This window comes from Leuresthes tenuis, unplaced genomic scaffold, assembly GCF_036924035.1.
Source record: "Leuresthes tenuis unplaced genomic scaffold, fLeuTen1.0.hap1 SCAF_1, whole genome shotgun sequence".
Classification (NCBI taxonomy): Eukaryota; Metazoa; Chordata; class Actinopteri; order Atheriniformes; family Atherinopsidae; genus Leuresthes; species Leuresthes tenuis.
This window is the reverse complement of record NW_027325355.1, coordinates 35103512-35119712: the sequence shown is the minus strand read 5'-3', so window position 1 is coordinate 35119712 and position 16201 is coordinate 35103512. Positions and strand designations below refer to the sequence as shown.

Here is a 16201-nt window from a genome sequence, read left to right as displayed (position 1 = left end):
TGAATTATCTTTGATATTAAAAGGAACAAAATTCAACCCAGTTTAAAAGGCAGGTTCATCATTTTTATTTCATTTCGTTTACATCTGTCTCAATAATCAGGAGGAATTAAAAGCATACAAAACAAAATGAACACTTATGATGGCGCCGCCTGGTGGTAAAGGTAAGTAATTACACGTAAAAACGTTTCTTTTAAAGGAATCCTGCAGCATTCTTCCCTCTTTCACTTCCATCTTAAAGACGGTTTATTTGTGCTTAAAGAGTTCTTATTTCTCCACGTAGTTTAAATATGATGTGGAGCCTTTTCACTCCTCCTACCACGCCTCCACCAGGTGAAAGCCTCCGTTCTCCTCCCTCATCTTCTCCCGCTTCCTCGCCTGCACCAGGCTGTAGACCACAGCTCCAAGCGTGTTCCTGCTCTGGTTGAGGCTCCGCCCACCGCCACGGTCCACGAACCGCTCGTCCTGACTGCTGACGAAGAAGGTGCGAACCTGAAGGAGGCGTTTCACACTGAGACTCTTTCCAAAGGGCTCCTTCTTCAGGTTTCATGTTAACAATCTCTGCCAGATTCTCACATTTATCATCGTGAGTGAACACGCTTGGTGGCTCACCTTGCCTTGGCGTTCACTGATGCCTTTGACATAAATGGCTCCTCTGAGTTGCCGTAGAAAGCCTCGCTCCACCAGAATACAGCTGGTGGATTCTGGTACCTGAGGCAGGAGGAAGGGGAGGAGCTTATGAACACCAAACCAACAGGGATGCCTCCTTCGGACAGGTGTGCTCACCTGTATCTTCCCAGTGACCCCGGTGCTCTCCATCCTGCTCGCCATGTTCACGGTGCTGCCCCAGATGTCGTACTGAGGTTTGGTTGCACCGATCACGCCTGCGATCACCGGGCCGTGAGCGATACCTGGAGGTCAGAGGTCACGCTGCGGTTACTTCAGCTGAGCTGAGCCACATCTGTAGATATATCGGTATTTTTATAGATATCGATATATTTATCGATATCTATAGATAAATATACATCGATATATCGATATCTACATATTGATATGTACATATCGATCTCTATATATCTCTACCATATCTATTTATTGATATGTATATAAATATATCGATATATGTAGATATCGATACATTTATCGATATCTACATATATGTTGATATATATGTAGATATTGATATGTACATATCGATATATATCGGTCTATAGATATGGTAGAGATCAATATCGATATATCAACACATTATTATTTATCTATAAATATCGATATTGATATATATATATATATCGATATATATATATATATATATCGATATATCAATATCTATAGATGTATAACTTTGGAGTTGCTCACCAACTCGCAGCTGGAAGTTTCTCCCCGTGTGTTTATGTGTTTCAGCGATATGTAGATATAGATATATATTTATCTATAGATATCGATATATATTCATATCGATATCTACATATTGATATGTAGAGATCGATCTAGATATAGAAATATCGATATCGATATGTAGATATCGATAGATAAATATACATCAATATATCTGAGCTGAGCTGAGCCATATCGGTAGTTTTATAGATATCGATATCTATCGATGATATACCGATATGTCGAGATTGATCTATATATAGAAATATCGATCTATCGATGTATAACTTTATACATCTATAGATATATCAGTATTTTCATATTTTTTTCATATTTTTATAAATATCGATATATTTATAGATATATCGATATCTACATATCGATATGTACATATATAGATGTATAACTTTGGAGTTGCTCACCAACTCGCAGCTGGAGGTTTCTCCCCGTGTGTTTATGTGTTTCAGCGATATGTAGATATAGATATATATTTATCTATAGATATCGATATATATTCATATCGATATCTACATATTGATATGTAGAGATCGATCTAGATATAGAAATATCGATATGTAGATATCGATATCTATAGATAAATATATATCAATATATCTGAGCTGAGCTGAGCCATATCGGTATTTTTATAGATATCGATATATCTATATATGTTGATATATCGATATATATCGGTCTATAGATATGGTAGAGATCAATATCTACATATATCGATATATATCAACACATCTATTTATCTATTTATCTATAAATATATCGATATCTATAGATGTATAACTTTGGAGTTGCTCACCAACTCGCAGCTGGAAGTTTCTCCCCGTGTGTTTATGTGTTTCAGCGATATGTAGATATAGATATATATTTATCTATAGATATCGATATATATTCATATCGATATCTACATATTGATATGTAGAGATCGATCTAGATATAGAAATATCGATATGTAGATATCGATATCTATAGATAAATATATATCAATATATCTGAGCTGAGCCATATCGGTATTTTTATAGATATCGATATATCTATATATGTTGATATATCGATATATGTACATATCGATCTCTACCATATCTATAGATATAACGGTATTTTTATAGATATCGATATCTATCGATGATATACCGATATGTCGAGATTGATCTATATATAGAAATATCGATATATCGATGTATAACTTTGGAGTTGCTCACCAACTCGCAGCTGGAAGTTTCTCCCCGTGTGCGTGTTGATGTGTTTCAGCGTTTCCTGCATGGCGAGGGCGAACAGCACCAACTCGCCGAGGTGACGCCAGCCGTCTTCACACTCCTGAAAGCAAACAGACGGTTGAAGCCTTCGGCCTCACCTCTGACCCGTGTAAAAAGCACGCCACACGGCAGCGGGTCTCACCTGCTTGCCAGGTGACAGGCCGGAGGCCGCCATGTAGGAGCTGCCGTTGGTTTTAATCTTCTCCACGGCCTGGAAGTAACATTCCTCCAGCAGCTGCAGACAGACGGCTGTTTTCACCTGAACCATCAGCAGAACCGTTTGTGTGCGTGCGTTTGTTACCTCGTCAAAGTCGCTGATGATGTGGTTGAGGAGGCGGAGACACTCGACGTGCTGATGAACGAGCTCCTTCTGCTCGTAGAACTGGGAAAATCCAGGCAGCGAGGCGAACAGGACGCCGACGCGCTCGTACGACTGCGAGTACAACTCCTGAGGAAACATGCGTTCATGAGCAAAACGTGCCAACAGCAGCACACCTGGGCACAGGTGAGTGAGTCAGGTACCTCACTGTCGCGCTCTCTCTGCAGGAAGTGCTGAGCCACATGCACGGGGAGGATGTTGAGCAGCAGACACTCGTTGTGCTCCCTCTGCTCCTTCATGTCCTCCACCTCCCTCCTCGCCTGAAGTCGCCACAGGAAGTCCAGCCGAGCTGTCGCCTCCAGCTACCAACGAAGAAGAACAGCAAGGTGAGAGAATACAACTCAGAGAGGGAGGCGCCCAACCAGCTCAAGGGTCCAAATGAAGATGATGCAGAGATGGAAATGAGGCTCCAGCAACGGCCACAAAAAGATAAAAAAGTACCGTATTTTCCGCACTATAAGGCGCAGCCTCAGTTATGGGGTCCGTTTCTGAACTGAACCCATATATAAGGCTCACCTGATCATAAGGTGAACGTATTACCTACTGTTCTCTGATTGGTTTATCGCTGCCAGCACACGTCGTGCATGTTTTACGTTCCTGTGTCAGCGGGAAATGGTCCGACGGTCGAGGACAACGTCATCGGTCGTTTTTACACTTTATAAACTCATAAACTGCACATCGGTCTGCATCACATCTCAGACTGAAGGCTCTCACTGGGATAAGGGCAGAAGAAATTTTGATGGGTGCCAAGCTGCTGCCCGTCTTCTGCCCATCCACACAGAGGCTATGGTGAAGGTCAAGCATTAGATACTTCAAATCCAGTCTGAAAAATGAGATTTTGGGTTGTTCTGGTGAAACCTGCCTGCTTTAGACAGAATGAGTGAGGTTAACCACACAGAAGGAAGGCCTGAGCCAGAGAGAGACAGAGGAGGACAGGCTGTGCCCCCTGAGAACAAACAGCTGTTTGAATGGATTTATGAGTGACAATTTTTAAAAATTTAAGTAAGAGAAAGGTCTGCTGAAGACACTGATGTGATTCATATCCGCCTGACGCTGGATTCACACCGAAGGCAAAGCGAGCTTCTGGTGCGGAAAATACGGTACTTTTTCGCTTCATTTACATAAATGTAAAATCAAGGATTTGCTGAATTACAGATAAATAATTTCAAAGCTGTAAAAGCAGCCGAGTCGCCTTATTGACTTTAATCCGATTACAGAGATGATAAAGAAAGTAAAAGTAGCTTTTGAACATCACCTGTCTGCTGTTGTAGAGGACAGCCACCATGAACATCATCATGAGAACCGCACACACCCCCCTCCTGCACAGCTGGGGGGAGCTGACCATCGGGAACGAGAAGGAAACAGACAATACTTCACCCAAAAGCTCCAGTTTACAGACGTCCCGCAGGACCTGAATGCAGCACACACACCTGTGGGTCTCCATGACGTAGGTGTAGAAAACGGCGGCCATCAGCAGGAACGCCAGCTGCAGAACGCAGCTCAGCCGGAGAAAGACGGCGCAGGTAACCAGGGCAACCACGCCGCTCAGCACCATGTACTGTTGACGGGGAAGTTCGCCTGTTACGGTCACACGTACGGAAACGGCACGATGAACAGATCGATGTTTACCTTTGGCTGTGTGCAGATGTTGATGTCTGACCAGACGGAGGTGGGCGGAGCCAGCGGGCTGCTGCCGATTTCTGAGGAATCGCACCACAGCTGGAGAGAAGAGGAACAGATGGGAGGAAGGGAAAGAAAAAAGCAGAGCTGGATGGATGGATGAAAGGAAGAAGGAGCATCTTGATCTCTTCTCAGGACACATGAGTCCCCCAGTGGAGACAAGACAAGAAACTGAAAGTAACGATTTTCTCACGAGTCTTTGAACATAGCACCTCTGATGACAAACTGTGAGACTCACGATGTCCGCCGAGGCAACCCCGAAGTTGACGGTGATGGCAGTGAGGGTGAACAGCGTGCGGGCGCTCTTGGTTTCGTGAACCCAGCAGCAGAGCCACTGCAAGGGGGCGGGGCATCGCTTAAACTCCTCCCCCAGAGTCAGCAGCAGGAGCAGGAAGTAAACGGAGCCACTGACGATAAACTGCACCACCATCGGACACCACCTGTACGGCCGGGTCGAGATGATTATTCTGATGTTTTCTGAGCTTAGTCTGAACGGTTAACAGGAAGTATTCGGTTTTACGCTGATGATGTCGTCTTATAAATGAAAGTCCTGAGCCTTAATTAGTACATATTAGCACACTTATTTTCTACCATTAGCATTTTGATAATGACAGCGTTTTCGTCATAATATCGCACCGATGTGACCAACAGCTCGTGGATGGACAGGTGTACCTGGGGGCGGGGATCAGCACCTGGACGGCCATCAGCAGAATGAGCAGGATGAAGGAACACACCATGTTGGATTTGAAGAGTTCATCTCTCATCTGAGAGTACTAAAAGACAAAAAATCATCACCAAACTGCCAGTTACTTGTCAAAACAATCCCCACCCTCAAAGGGAGTTACCTTTCCCTCCATTTGGGAGTCCTTGAACACCTGTGTGAAGATGGTGATGTGCTCCTTCCTCATTCGCTCGCTGCTTCGAACTTCCATTGCCTGACGAATCCGTTTGTTGACTTCCCGCGATCCCGAGTGCTGAATTGCAATCTGATTGGGCAGCTGGGTAAGCGAGCCGTTGGTGAAAGTGGCGAGGATCTATGGAGTGCCATAAAGGACAAGAAGAGAGTTCTGGTGACGCAGAGCAACCGGCTCGTCCCATTGGTCATTACTTGTGTAAACTTTGACGTCAACACAGCGCCATGATGCTTCATATCGGCGCTGCCGGAGCGCTGGAGTTTTCTTCCTAAACAGTAGTGCTGAGACAAAGGCGCCCAATACCACAGAAGAAGTCATTCACAATGTATGAACAAACATAACAATTCAGTTTCAACTCCTCTTTCACTTTTAGGTGTTTACAACCGTTTTTAACCCTTTAAGCCCCTCCTACTCTGACTAAAACAGGCTGAGAGTCTCCTTTAACACAACAAATCTGGTTTGTACCACCAGTTTTATCTGAATTATCCCTGAATTAAGGTGTCTTCATGTTCAAAATGTTCCAGTAAACTGATGAAATAAAACGCTGTTAGCTCATGCAGCTAACAGGAAGTGTTTGACCATTAGCTCGCACCGCTAACGGGAAGTGTTTGACCGTTAGCTCGCACCGCTAACGGGAAGTGTTTGACCGTTAGCTCGTACAGCTAACGGGAAGTGTTTGACCGTTAGCTCCCACAGCTAACGGGAAGTGTTTGACCGTTAGCTCGCACAGCTAACGGGAAGTGTTTGACCGTTAGCTCCCACAGCTAACGGGAAGTGTTTGACCGTTGGCTCCCACAGCTAACGGGAAGTGTTTGACCATTAGCTCCCACAGCTAACGGGAAGTGTTTGACCATTAGCTCGCACAGCTAACGGGAAGTGTTTGACCATTAGCTCGCACAGCTAACGGGAAGTGTTTGACCGTTAGCTCGCGCAGCTAACGGGAAGTGTTTGACCGTTAGCTCGCGCAGCTAACGGGAAGTGTTTGACCGTTAGCTCGCGCAGCTAACGGGAAGTGTTTGACCGTTAGCTCCCGCAGCTAACGGGAAGTGTTTGACCATTAGCTCCCACAGCTAACGGGAAGTGTTTGACCATTAGCTCGCACAGCTAACGGGAAGTGTTTGACCATTAGCTCGCACAGCTAACGGGAAGTGTTTGACCGTTAGCTCGCGCAGCTAACGGGAAGTGTTTGACCGTTAGCTCGCGCAGCTAACGGGAAGTGTTTGACCGTTAGCTCGCGCAGCTAACGGGAAGTGTTTGACCGTTAGCTCGCGCAGCTAACGGGAAGTGTTTGACCGTTAGCTCGCGCAGCTAACGGGAAGTGTTTGACCGTTAGCTCGCGCAGCTAACGGGAAGTGTTTGACCGTTAGCTCGCGCAGCTAACGGGAAGTGTTTGACCGTTAGCTCGCGCAGCTAACGGGAAGTGTTTGACCGTTAGCTCGCGCAGCTAACGGGAAGTGTTTGACCGTTAGCTCGCGCAGCTAACACGAAGTGTTTGACCGTTAGCTCGCGCAGCTAACACGAAGTGTTTGACCGTTAGCTCGCGCAGCTAACACGAAGTGTTTGACCGTTAGCTCGCGCAGCTAACGGGAAGTGTTTGACCATTAGCTCGCACAGCTAACGGGAAGTGTTTGACCGTTAGCTCGCACAGCTAACAGGAAGGGTTTATATGGAAGATGTCCGCGTGAAATTTAGAGAAAATAAAGCAAAATATTTAACGAGAGAAGATGTTTTGGTTCAAATCTTTGAAAATTCAGAAGGTGAGAATTCCCCTCAGAGTGACTGGTCGGAGAGGGCGGGGCTTTCAACAGGTCGACCAGGTAGTGACTTTAAAATATCTTGGTTTGACTCACAAAATTCATCCCCAGAATGTCTCCGAATGGCAGCTCAGCGCTCCATGTGGTCATGTCGTCATAGCTCGGACGCCTGGCTTTCTGGGGTTTGGTTTCTTCCCGTGACCCCGGGCGGATCAGATATGTGTCTATGTTGTGTTTCCGTAGAAACTCGCTGCGTTCCTGGCCACGCCCCTCCTCTGCCTCGTAGATCCCATCCAGACAGTCCAGAGTGGCCTGTGAGATATGAACCTGCCTGAGAGGAGACAAAGATGTGTGTGAATTATCTCTATATTCGAGTCCTAACCTAAACTCCTGGTCGGGTCCGTTTCTGGACAGCAGCTTAATAGTGAGTAAAGGTACAACCAGTCCTGGTCCCAGGAAGCCAAAGGTTTGGATGAATTATGAGGCCAGAGGAAATCATTCTGACCAAGTGTCGTATGACAAATGGGCCCAAACCTGAGAACTAAACCTGAACCAAGCCCAAAGTTCTGGTCATAATCCATCATCCAACCGGCGGCTTAAACGACACCTCTGGATTGTGGAGATGGGTGGGGTGAAACATGATAAGAGTTATCTTGAATTAGCAGCTGCCCATCAGTTATTGGCAGAACCACAGTTTTGTTTTCATGTGTAAAATAATAAAAACTAATGCTGAGCACTTTATTTTGAGCAGATTTCCTCTCTTCAGCTTCCACCTGCTCTTCCAGGGGGACTTCAAGGCTTTTCCAAGGATGGGGAACAATCTTTCAAGGGTCTTTCAAACAGAAATGTTTAAAGGTAGAGCATCGGTGAGAGCGAGGTCAGCGATCAGCAGGTGAGTCGCCCTTCATATCAGCTCCAGATCATCTGCACCTTTGGCCAGAGGCAGAACCATTCATTCGGCCCTTCGTTTCTCTGATGAACAATGATTAAAGCTACAGAGAAATCGGCTTTATTGTTCATCATGCTGCACAACAGCAGAAATTTGTCTTCAACTCTTTATAAAAGGCAGAGAAACGTTCTGAAGTACTTTTGTTCTGCCTTAAACTGTCCTGGAGGCTGAGATTCTGTGGTTTTACTTTGTGGTCGGTTCACATCTTTGGATGGCGCCTTTATGACCTCTTTACCATGACAACAATGCGAAGAGCTTTGCTTTTATTACAGTGATCTCACACCTGTAGGGGGAGCTAAAGAGCAGAAATTAGCCAAATTCTCTGGTGTTACTTTAAAACTTTCATGTGATTTAAGCAAATGAACAGCTGGACAGTGACTGTGAATGAAAGCCGTAGCAACATCATGTGTGTCTGACCCAGGCACGCCTGCAGCCTCCAGACTGTTGGCGATGTCGACATCCCAGCTCCAGATGTCAAACTGCCACTTCTGAAGACCCATCACGCCACAGAGCACCGAACCCGAGTGGACGCCGATCCGCATGTCCACCTCCTGCTGCAGCTCCCGCCGAACGTATCTGCAACCAGGCACAGGTCACGGTGACGCCCCGAGGAAACGGCGTGCGGGTGGCGAGTGTCGTTACCGTATGGTGCTGATCATGCTGAGGCCCATCTCCACGCAGCAGCGGGCGTGTCCTCGCTGAGGCTGCGGCACTCCTGAGACGCAGTAATAGCAGTCACCCAGGATCTTAATGCGCAAACACTGGTGCTCCTGCAGGCAAACACAAGCACTTCTGCTCCTCATCATGAAGCAACAAATAATCTGAGGAGATGCTTTGGCGGCCGCGGGGATCTGACCTCGGCCAGCCTGTCGAAGCGTCCGAAGAGCTCGTTGAGAGTTTTAACGAGTTCCTGAGCCGAAAGAATCAGCGACAGCGACGTGAAGCCGATGATGTCGGCAAACAGGATGCTGCAGAAACACGCAGCTGTCAGACTACGATCCCATCGTTTGGAAAACTGCTGAGCAGGGTCGTGCGATTGAGTACCTGACGTCTTTGTAGTGGTGGATGTAGATCTTGTGGAACTGCTGAGGCAGCAGGAATTCCTCCATGGTCGTCATGTCACTGATCATCTCCAGAACCAGAAAGCGGGGCAGGACGGACATCACCAAGCGCTCCTGAAAGCACGACGACGAGCATTAAAACAACGACCGAAGACATTATGACACCACCTGAAACTACCTTCTGAGCTCTGAATGAGATGTTGATTGAAGACAGTTTTTGAAGATAAAGTGACTCAAACAGCAGGGATTCTGGAGGATGACGGTGTGTCATCCACACCTGGACAGCTGCTGTCTAACTCAGACATAATGAAGCTGTTCCTCCAGTCAGAAACACTCCAGCTATAGATACAGATAGTTACTGATCCCAGAGGGAAACAAGTTAGCAGTTAGCTGTGAGTTGGCAGTTAGCTGTGAATTGGCAGTTAGCTGTGAGTTGGCAGTTAGCTGTGAGTTGGCAGTTAGCTGTGAGTTGGCAGTTAGCTGTAGGTTGGCAGTTAGCTGTAGGTTGGCAGTTAGCTGTAGGTTGGCAGTTAGCTGTAGGTTGGCAGTTAGCTGTAGGTTGGCAGTTAGCTGTAGGTTGGCAGTTAGCTGTAGGTTGGCAGTTAGCTGTAGGTTGGCAGGTAGCTGTAGGTTGGCAGTTAGCTGTGAGTTGGCAGTTAGCTGTGAGTTGGCAGTTAGCTGTGAGTTGGCAGTTAGCTGTAAGTTAGCAGGTAGCTGTAAGTTAGCAGTTAGCTGTAAGTTGGCAGTTAGCTGTAAGTTAGCAGGTAGCTGTAAGTTAGCAGGTAGCTGTAAGTTAGCAGTTAGCTGTAAGTTAGCAGTTAGCTGTAAGTTAGCAGGTAGCTGTAAGTTAGCAGGTAGCTGTAAGTTGGCAGGTAGCTGTGAGTTGGCAGTTAGCTGTGAGTTAGCAGGTAGCTGTAAGTTAGCAGGTAGCTGTAAGTTAGCAGGTAGCTGTAAGTTGGCAGTTAGCTGTAAGTTGGCAGTTAGCTGTAAGTTGGCAGTTAGCTGTAAGTTGGCAGTTAGCTGTAAGTTAGCAGGTAGCTGTAAGTTAGCAGGTAGCTGTAAGTTAGCAGTTAGCTGTAAGTTAGCAGGTAGCTGTAAGTTAGCAGTTAGCTGTAAGTTGGCAGTTAGCTGTAAGTTAGCAGGTAGCTGTAAGTTAGCAGGTAGCTGTGAGTTAGCAGGTAGCTGTGAGTTAGCAGGTAGCTGTGAGTTAGCAGGTAGCTGTGAGTTAGCAGGTAGCTGTAAGTTGGCAGGTAGCTGTAAGTTGGAAGGTAGCTGTGAGTTGGCAGTTAGCTGTGAGTTAGCAGGTAGCTGTAAGTTAGCAGGTAGCTGTAAGTTAGCAGGTAGCTGTAAGTTGGCAGTTAGCTGTAAGTTGGCAGTTAGCTGTAAGTTGGCAGTTAGCTGTAAGTTAGCAGGTAGCTGTAAGTTAGCAGGTAGCTGTAAGTTAGCAGTTAGCTGTAAGTTAGCAGGTAGCTGTAAGTTAGCAGTTAGCTGTAAGTTGGCAGTTAGCTGTAAGTTAGCAGGTAGCTGTAAGTTAGCAGGTAGCTGTAAGTTAGCAGTTAGCTGTAAGTTAGCAGTTAGCTGTAAGTTAGCAGGTAGCTGTAAGTTAGCAGTTAGCTGTAAGTTGGCAGTTAGCTGTGAGTTAGCAGGTAGCTGTGAGTTAGCAGGTAGCTGTAAGTTAGCAGGTAGCTGTAAGTTGGCAGTTAGCTGTAGGTTGGCAGTTAGCTCTAGGTTCGCAGCTAGCTGTAAGTTGGCAGCAGATGCAAGCAAAAAATGCTTTCTCATCAACAGTGATGGACCAAGCCGGAGATGTGCACAGCGTAACTCGCCCACTTAGACCCCGCCTCTCTTTGGGGGCGGTGCCGAGACTCTACCTGTCTTTGGTTCTCCCTTTCCAATCGGACTCGTCCCTCAATGCAGCGCCGGGTCTCCAAGAAACTCTGCCGCCGAGTCCGGTCAGACAGGTAGTGAATGAACAGACCTGCGGTGTTCATAGCCAGGTACAGCAACGCATTCGACAGCATCTGCACAGGAAAAACCAAACAGTTTATCATCTTAACGGGTGCCACCAATCATCAGTAAGAAAAGGTAGGAGGACATACAGTTTCCCAACCTTTCGGATGAAGGTTTGGTCACCGTAGTGAGAGCAGAGGTCCACCAGGAGGTGCAGGGTGGAGGTGGTTCCCCCACAAATGATGGACCAGAGCAGAGGGAGGGGCAGCAGGGTGTAGGTGGAGAACAGGGTGAAGAAGACGTACCAGGAGTGATCGCTCTCAGCCCAGCTGAAAACACCAACCAGCACCTGGACGGTCTGAGACGCCCAGCTGACCACGGACAGGTACCTGAGACAGGCGTGGGGGGACAGGTGAGGGGAATAAACCCGTTTACCGACGATCCCTCTGAGGCAACCAGCATACCTGAGCACCTGCGGTGATGACATCACCTCCTTCTTAGTCAGTGCGAGGGCACAGATCCCCGCCCACAGGACGACCGACAGGCCAGTCAGCCAGTCGCAGGCCACGCCTCCCCAGCCTGGCGGCCACGTCAGCAGCAGCAGGAGCAGTCGGGTGAGGACGTCGATGACATTGGTGACGACCAGCGAGGTTCTTCTCTGAGCCGAGGAAAACTGCTGGTAGAGCTGCTCCAGGTCTGCAGACCTGATGAGTTCAGGGACCACAGGACTTTCATGTTTGTTGGTGATTCAAAAACCATGTTTCAGGGGGTTTTTGGTGTATTTATGAACAGTAAATACTGTTCTTTCTGCTGTGGTCCAGGTGTGTTCAGCAGGTTTATACATCGCTGATGGATAAAATAATAGCAATATATCGACATTTATTCATATGTACAGCTAAAAAACACAGACTGGAGTGTGTTTGCTGCCCAGGCCACACTGGACTCCCACTCGGACATTGACTCCTACGCCTCCTCCGTGCTGGACTTCATCAACAGTGTCACAAACGGATCACTACATTCCCGAACCAGAAGCCGTGGATGAACAGAGAAGTCCGCCAACTGCTGAAGGCACGAGACGCCTGGTGCTGCTCAGGCCTAAGACCTGAAGAGGGGCATCAGGGAGGAAGCACAGCCACAAGCTAAGGATCGAGGAGCACTTTAAGAACAACTCCGACCCCTGACCCATGTGGCAGGGCATCCAGGCCTTAACTGACTACAAACCCACCAACACCACCCCAACATCCAACAACACCTCCTTCCTGAACGAGCTGAACAGCTTTTATGCTCGCTTTGAGAGGGACAACCAGGAGCCAACCACCAAGGCTGTGCTCACGACAGGACGCCAACCTCTCCCCCACCGACCCCCACTCTACTGAGCAGGACCAATGCTGCTGGCCCTGAAGGCATCCCAGGACGTGTGCTCAGGACCTGTAACGGGCAGCTAGCTGGGGTCTTCACTGACAACTCACTCCACCTTTAACTGATAAAAGTTCCCTAAAGTGAAGCAAGTAAAAATGGGACACTTTTTACCAGTTAAAAGTGTTCCAAAATGAAGTAGCTAAGGGGTCTTCACTGACATTTTCAACCTGTCGCTGGCCCAAGCAGCTGGCCCCACATGCTTCAAAACCACCTCCGACCCTTTTTGGCGGATGGTCCAATTTGGAACACTTTTCTGATGGCACGGGTGGCCGAAAGTGAATACTCGCTCAACCTAAACGCCACCTGGTGTTGTTAAAAGAATAAGGTGGCCCAATTGCACAGAGGGTTCCCACTCCCCAGGAAGTAAAAATGGGGCACTTTTAACTGATAAAAGTTCCCTAAAGTGAAGCAAGTAAAAATGGGACACTTTTTACCAGTTAAAAGTGTTCCAAAATGAAGTAGCTAAGGGGTCTTCACTGACATTTTCAACCTGTCGCTGGCCCAAGCAGCTGGCCCCACATGCTTCAAAACCACCTCCGACCCTTTTTGGCGGATGGTCCAATTTGGAACACTTTTCTGATGGCACGGGTGGCCGAAAGTGAATACTCGCTCCACCTAAACGCCACCTGGTGTTGTTAAAAGAATAAGGTGGCCCAATTGCACAGAGGGTTCCCACTCCCAGGGAAGTAAAAATGGGGCACTTTTAACTGATAAAAGTTCCCCAAAGTGAAGCAAGTAAAAATGGGACACTTTTTACCAGTTAAAAGTGTTCCAAAATGAAGTAGCTATGGGGTCCCTGAACCGATAAAAGGGTGCTCCGTTCCTGGATGAGCAGGTTCAGGAAAAGCTTCCTCCCTGCAGCGGTCACCCTGCTAAACTCTCAACCTCAGGGTCCCCCCCCTGTTAGTATTGTATTGCATTTATTCACTTTATTCACTTTACATACGCACAGACTCTGCACTTTAACCACTTTCACTGCTGTTTTGCACTTCTGGTCGGATGCTAACTGCAGTTTGTTGTCTCAGTACCTGAGATCCTTTGAGCAATGACAATAAAGTTGAATCTAATCTAAAAGCTGAGGAACCAGCAGATTGGACTGAGATTGGATCCTTTAGACTTTAATTATTCTGACGCGTTATGGATGAAGTATATTTGTGTGGTGCGTCTTTACTTGAACGTGTGCTTCAGCGTGGGGATGAAGACGCCTCGCACCGTCGGTCCACACGACACGAAGAAGTCGGCATCCGTTGGCGAGTCCTGGGCGCCTCCTGCTTCCAGGTGAACCCTCTGCGTCGCCGGGTGGATGCGAGCGGCTGACGAACGCCGCTTCTGCCAGAAAGTCCCCCGAGATGCCTTACTGCGGATCTGCCTGCAAGACAACGTGAAGGGAACAACTCACAGATAAACCTCAGGCCTGATCTCAGAGGACGCTGTCGCCTCCACCTGTGGCTGACGGCGCAGCGTGTACCCGTTGATGTCGGCGATGTACGCGTCGGTGACGGTGATGCGGTGCCTGCCCCTCTCCAGGCCGCCGGCCAGCCTCAGCGAGTACAGGCTGTGCTGCTTGATGATGTTCCTCACAGCGTTTTGCCACAGCAGGTTCTTCCTCTGCAGGCTGTGGGCGGGGCTGATGGTCGTACTGAAGGTGATGTCACCGGTCTGTCGAGAGGACTCGCAGTCCGTATTTTCCAGCGCGCCATGGTTGTCCGCCATGGTTACACAAGCAGTGGGACCCTCTGTCTGAGCTTTTGTTCAAGCCGAAGCCCTGAAGACAACAAGCTGGAGGTTTGGATCTTAAAGCATTTTCAGATTTACAAACTCCTCGTTCAGTCATTCGTATGTTAGAAAAATCTGCAACATTTAACAGGCGGAGCTACAATTCATCAGCTTTTTCCTCCAAATTACCGTCAACAGACTCCACAGCGACAGAGATAACTTTCTTTAGCATGACTCGTGCACCATTTACTTCTCTTTTGGCACATATGTAATGAAAGCCAACAAAATGTTGGAGTTTTGAGCTTAAAACAATATCAGCGGGTCCAACCTGGGGTACATCTCCTGATAAAATACATGTAAATATACCTTTAAAGAAACGCTTTCCTTCTTTATTGAACTAACTATCAGTTAGAATACACCCGATCCATTGATTCAATGCTCAGTGAGCCAATCAGATCAATCAGATCAATCACTTTCCTGGACACGAATATAAATGTATTGTTTTCTTTTATATTTCGTGTGAAATGCTAACAGGAGACGCCTCATTCAACATCTTTCTTCTGCCTCTTTTCAGATAAAAAGTCCTGAAGAAGAAGTTTTCTTCTTGTTTTCACTGCTTCTGTCTTCCAGCTGAAGACTTTCCTCACGTTCACACCTGAAACCGACATGTTTTCACTGCTTCTGTCTTCCAGCTGAGGACTTTCCTCACGTTCACACCTGAAACCGACATGTTTTCACTGCTTCTGTCGTCCAGCTGAAGACTTTCCTCACGTTCACACCTGAAACCGACAGGTTTTCACTGCTCTTCTTCTCCGTTTGAACCACACTCAGCAGAGGAAACAGAGAGGAAGAAGCCCGTTTGCTTCACTTTGCACTCTCCTATAAACAGAGTCCCAGCGGGTGGCTTCATTTATCCACTGATGGTATTAACCTGAGGCCTCACCTGCTGCCACGCTGTCCTTTGGCGCCGGACCGAGCCCTGCTGACACCATTGGCCTGTGCTCTGTCCTTGGATAATTAAGTGGCTCCTTATAGAAAACCTTTGAGTCGGTGAAACTCGGATGGAAACCTAACAGCTGGGATTCAGTCGGGATGAAGCCGTCCAGGTAAAATCGTCAGGTTTAGACTCTCTGACAGGTTCTGGTCAGGAACAGGAAACTTTCTGGGAGGATTACTAAGCTTCTGAGCGGCAGGTCGGGAACCTTCAGACTGAGCTCCGTCCCGCTGACTTCGGTCTGAAGTAATAACACATCTGGAAAGGTCCTGCTTGTAGAGCTGGGTTCATGCACTGATCTGAACTGTCAGCTCGTGGCTCCTTATTCTTCTCCTTTTACTGGTTTAAAATCATCTTTATCCATTCTGCTGCACACCTTCAGTCTCTGGATTCATCTCTTCAGTCTAATTCAACTTCTATTAAATGTGTTTCATGTTCATTCTGATGACTTAAAACCAGCCTCCAGAACTGCAAAACAACAAAGATAACTATGGTGAAGGATATCTGTGTCACATCTTCTGTCTATTCTGCACAGTCTGTGGAGTTTACCTGCAGGAAGTCGCCGACCGGACGAGGGATCGCAGCTCAGAGCATCGCCGCAGGTTTCCCAGGAATCGGCTGAAACTGAGAGCAGAAACAAATGCAGGCCAACAGCGAAGGAGCAGCCGAAAGACGGCTGCAGCTTTGTGTAATGATGTCCGATTGCGTTGTTAATCCCTTCAGGAACCCCCCAAATGGACAAA

General features: G+C 47.3%; 1 protein-coding gene across 1 annotated transcript; it reads right to left on the bottom strand.

The window, feature by feature from the left end:
* Positions 1-96: 96 nt before the first annotated feature.
* LOC140288744 (adenylate cyclase type 8-like) lies at positions 97-14498 on the bottom strand. Its single transcript, XM_072379212.1, has 23 exons — positions 14217-14498; positions 13920-14117; positions 11794-12033; positions 11490-11718; positions 11251-11400; positions 9363-9493; positions 9175-9286; positions 8961-9088; positions 8736-8894; positions 7466-7700; positions 5547-5735; positions 5374-5474; positions 4940-5141; positions 4651-4740; positions 4452-4579; positions 4277-4358; positions 3165-3323; positions 2944-3090; positions 2785-2877; positions 2589-2703; positions 784-908; positions 610-708; positions 97-489 (listed from the first exon to the last, which is right to left on the bottom strand). Exons 1-23 carry the CDS (start codon positions 14459-14461, stop codon positions 313-315), a joined length of 3534 nt encoding a protein of 1177 aa, XP_072235313.1. The 5' UTR covers positions 14462-14498; the 3' UTR covers positions 97-312.
* Positions 14499-16201: the final 1703 nt, after the last annotated feature.

Excerpts from the sequence above, each read along its gene's own strand:
- LOC140288744 (XM_072379212.1), bottom strand. The coding sequence starts at position 14,461 with ATGGCGGACAACCATGGCGCGCTGGAAAATACGGACTGCGAGTCCTCT. Across the intron at positions 14,118-14,216 it reads TACATCGCCGACATCAACGG|GCAGATCCGCAGTAAGGCAT; the intron begins GTACACGCTGCG and ends GTTGTCTTGCAG. Across the intron at positions 5,736-7,465 it reads ACATTCTGGGGATGAATTTT|ATCCTCGCCACTTTCACCAA; the intron begins GTGAGTCAAACC and ends GGCACTCCATAG.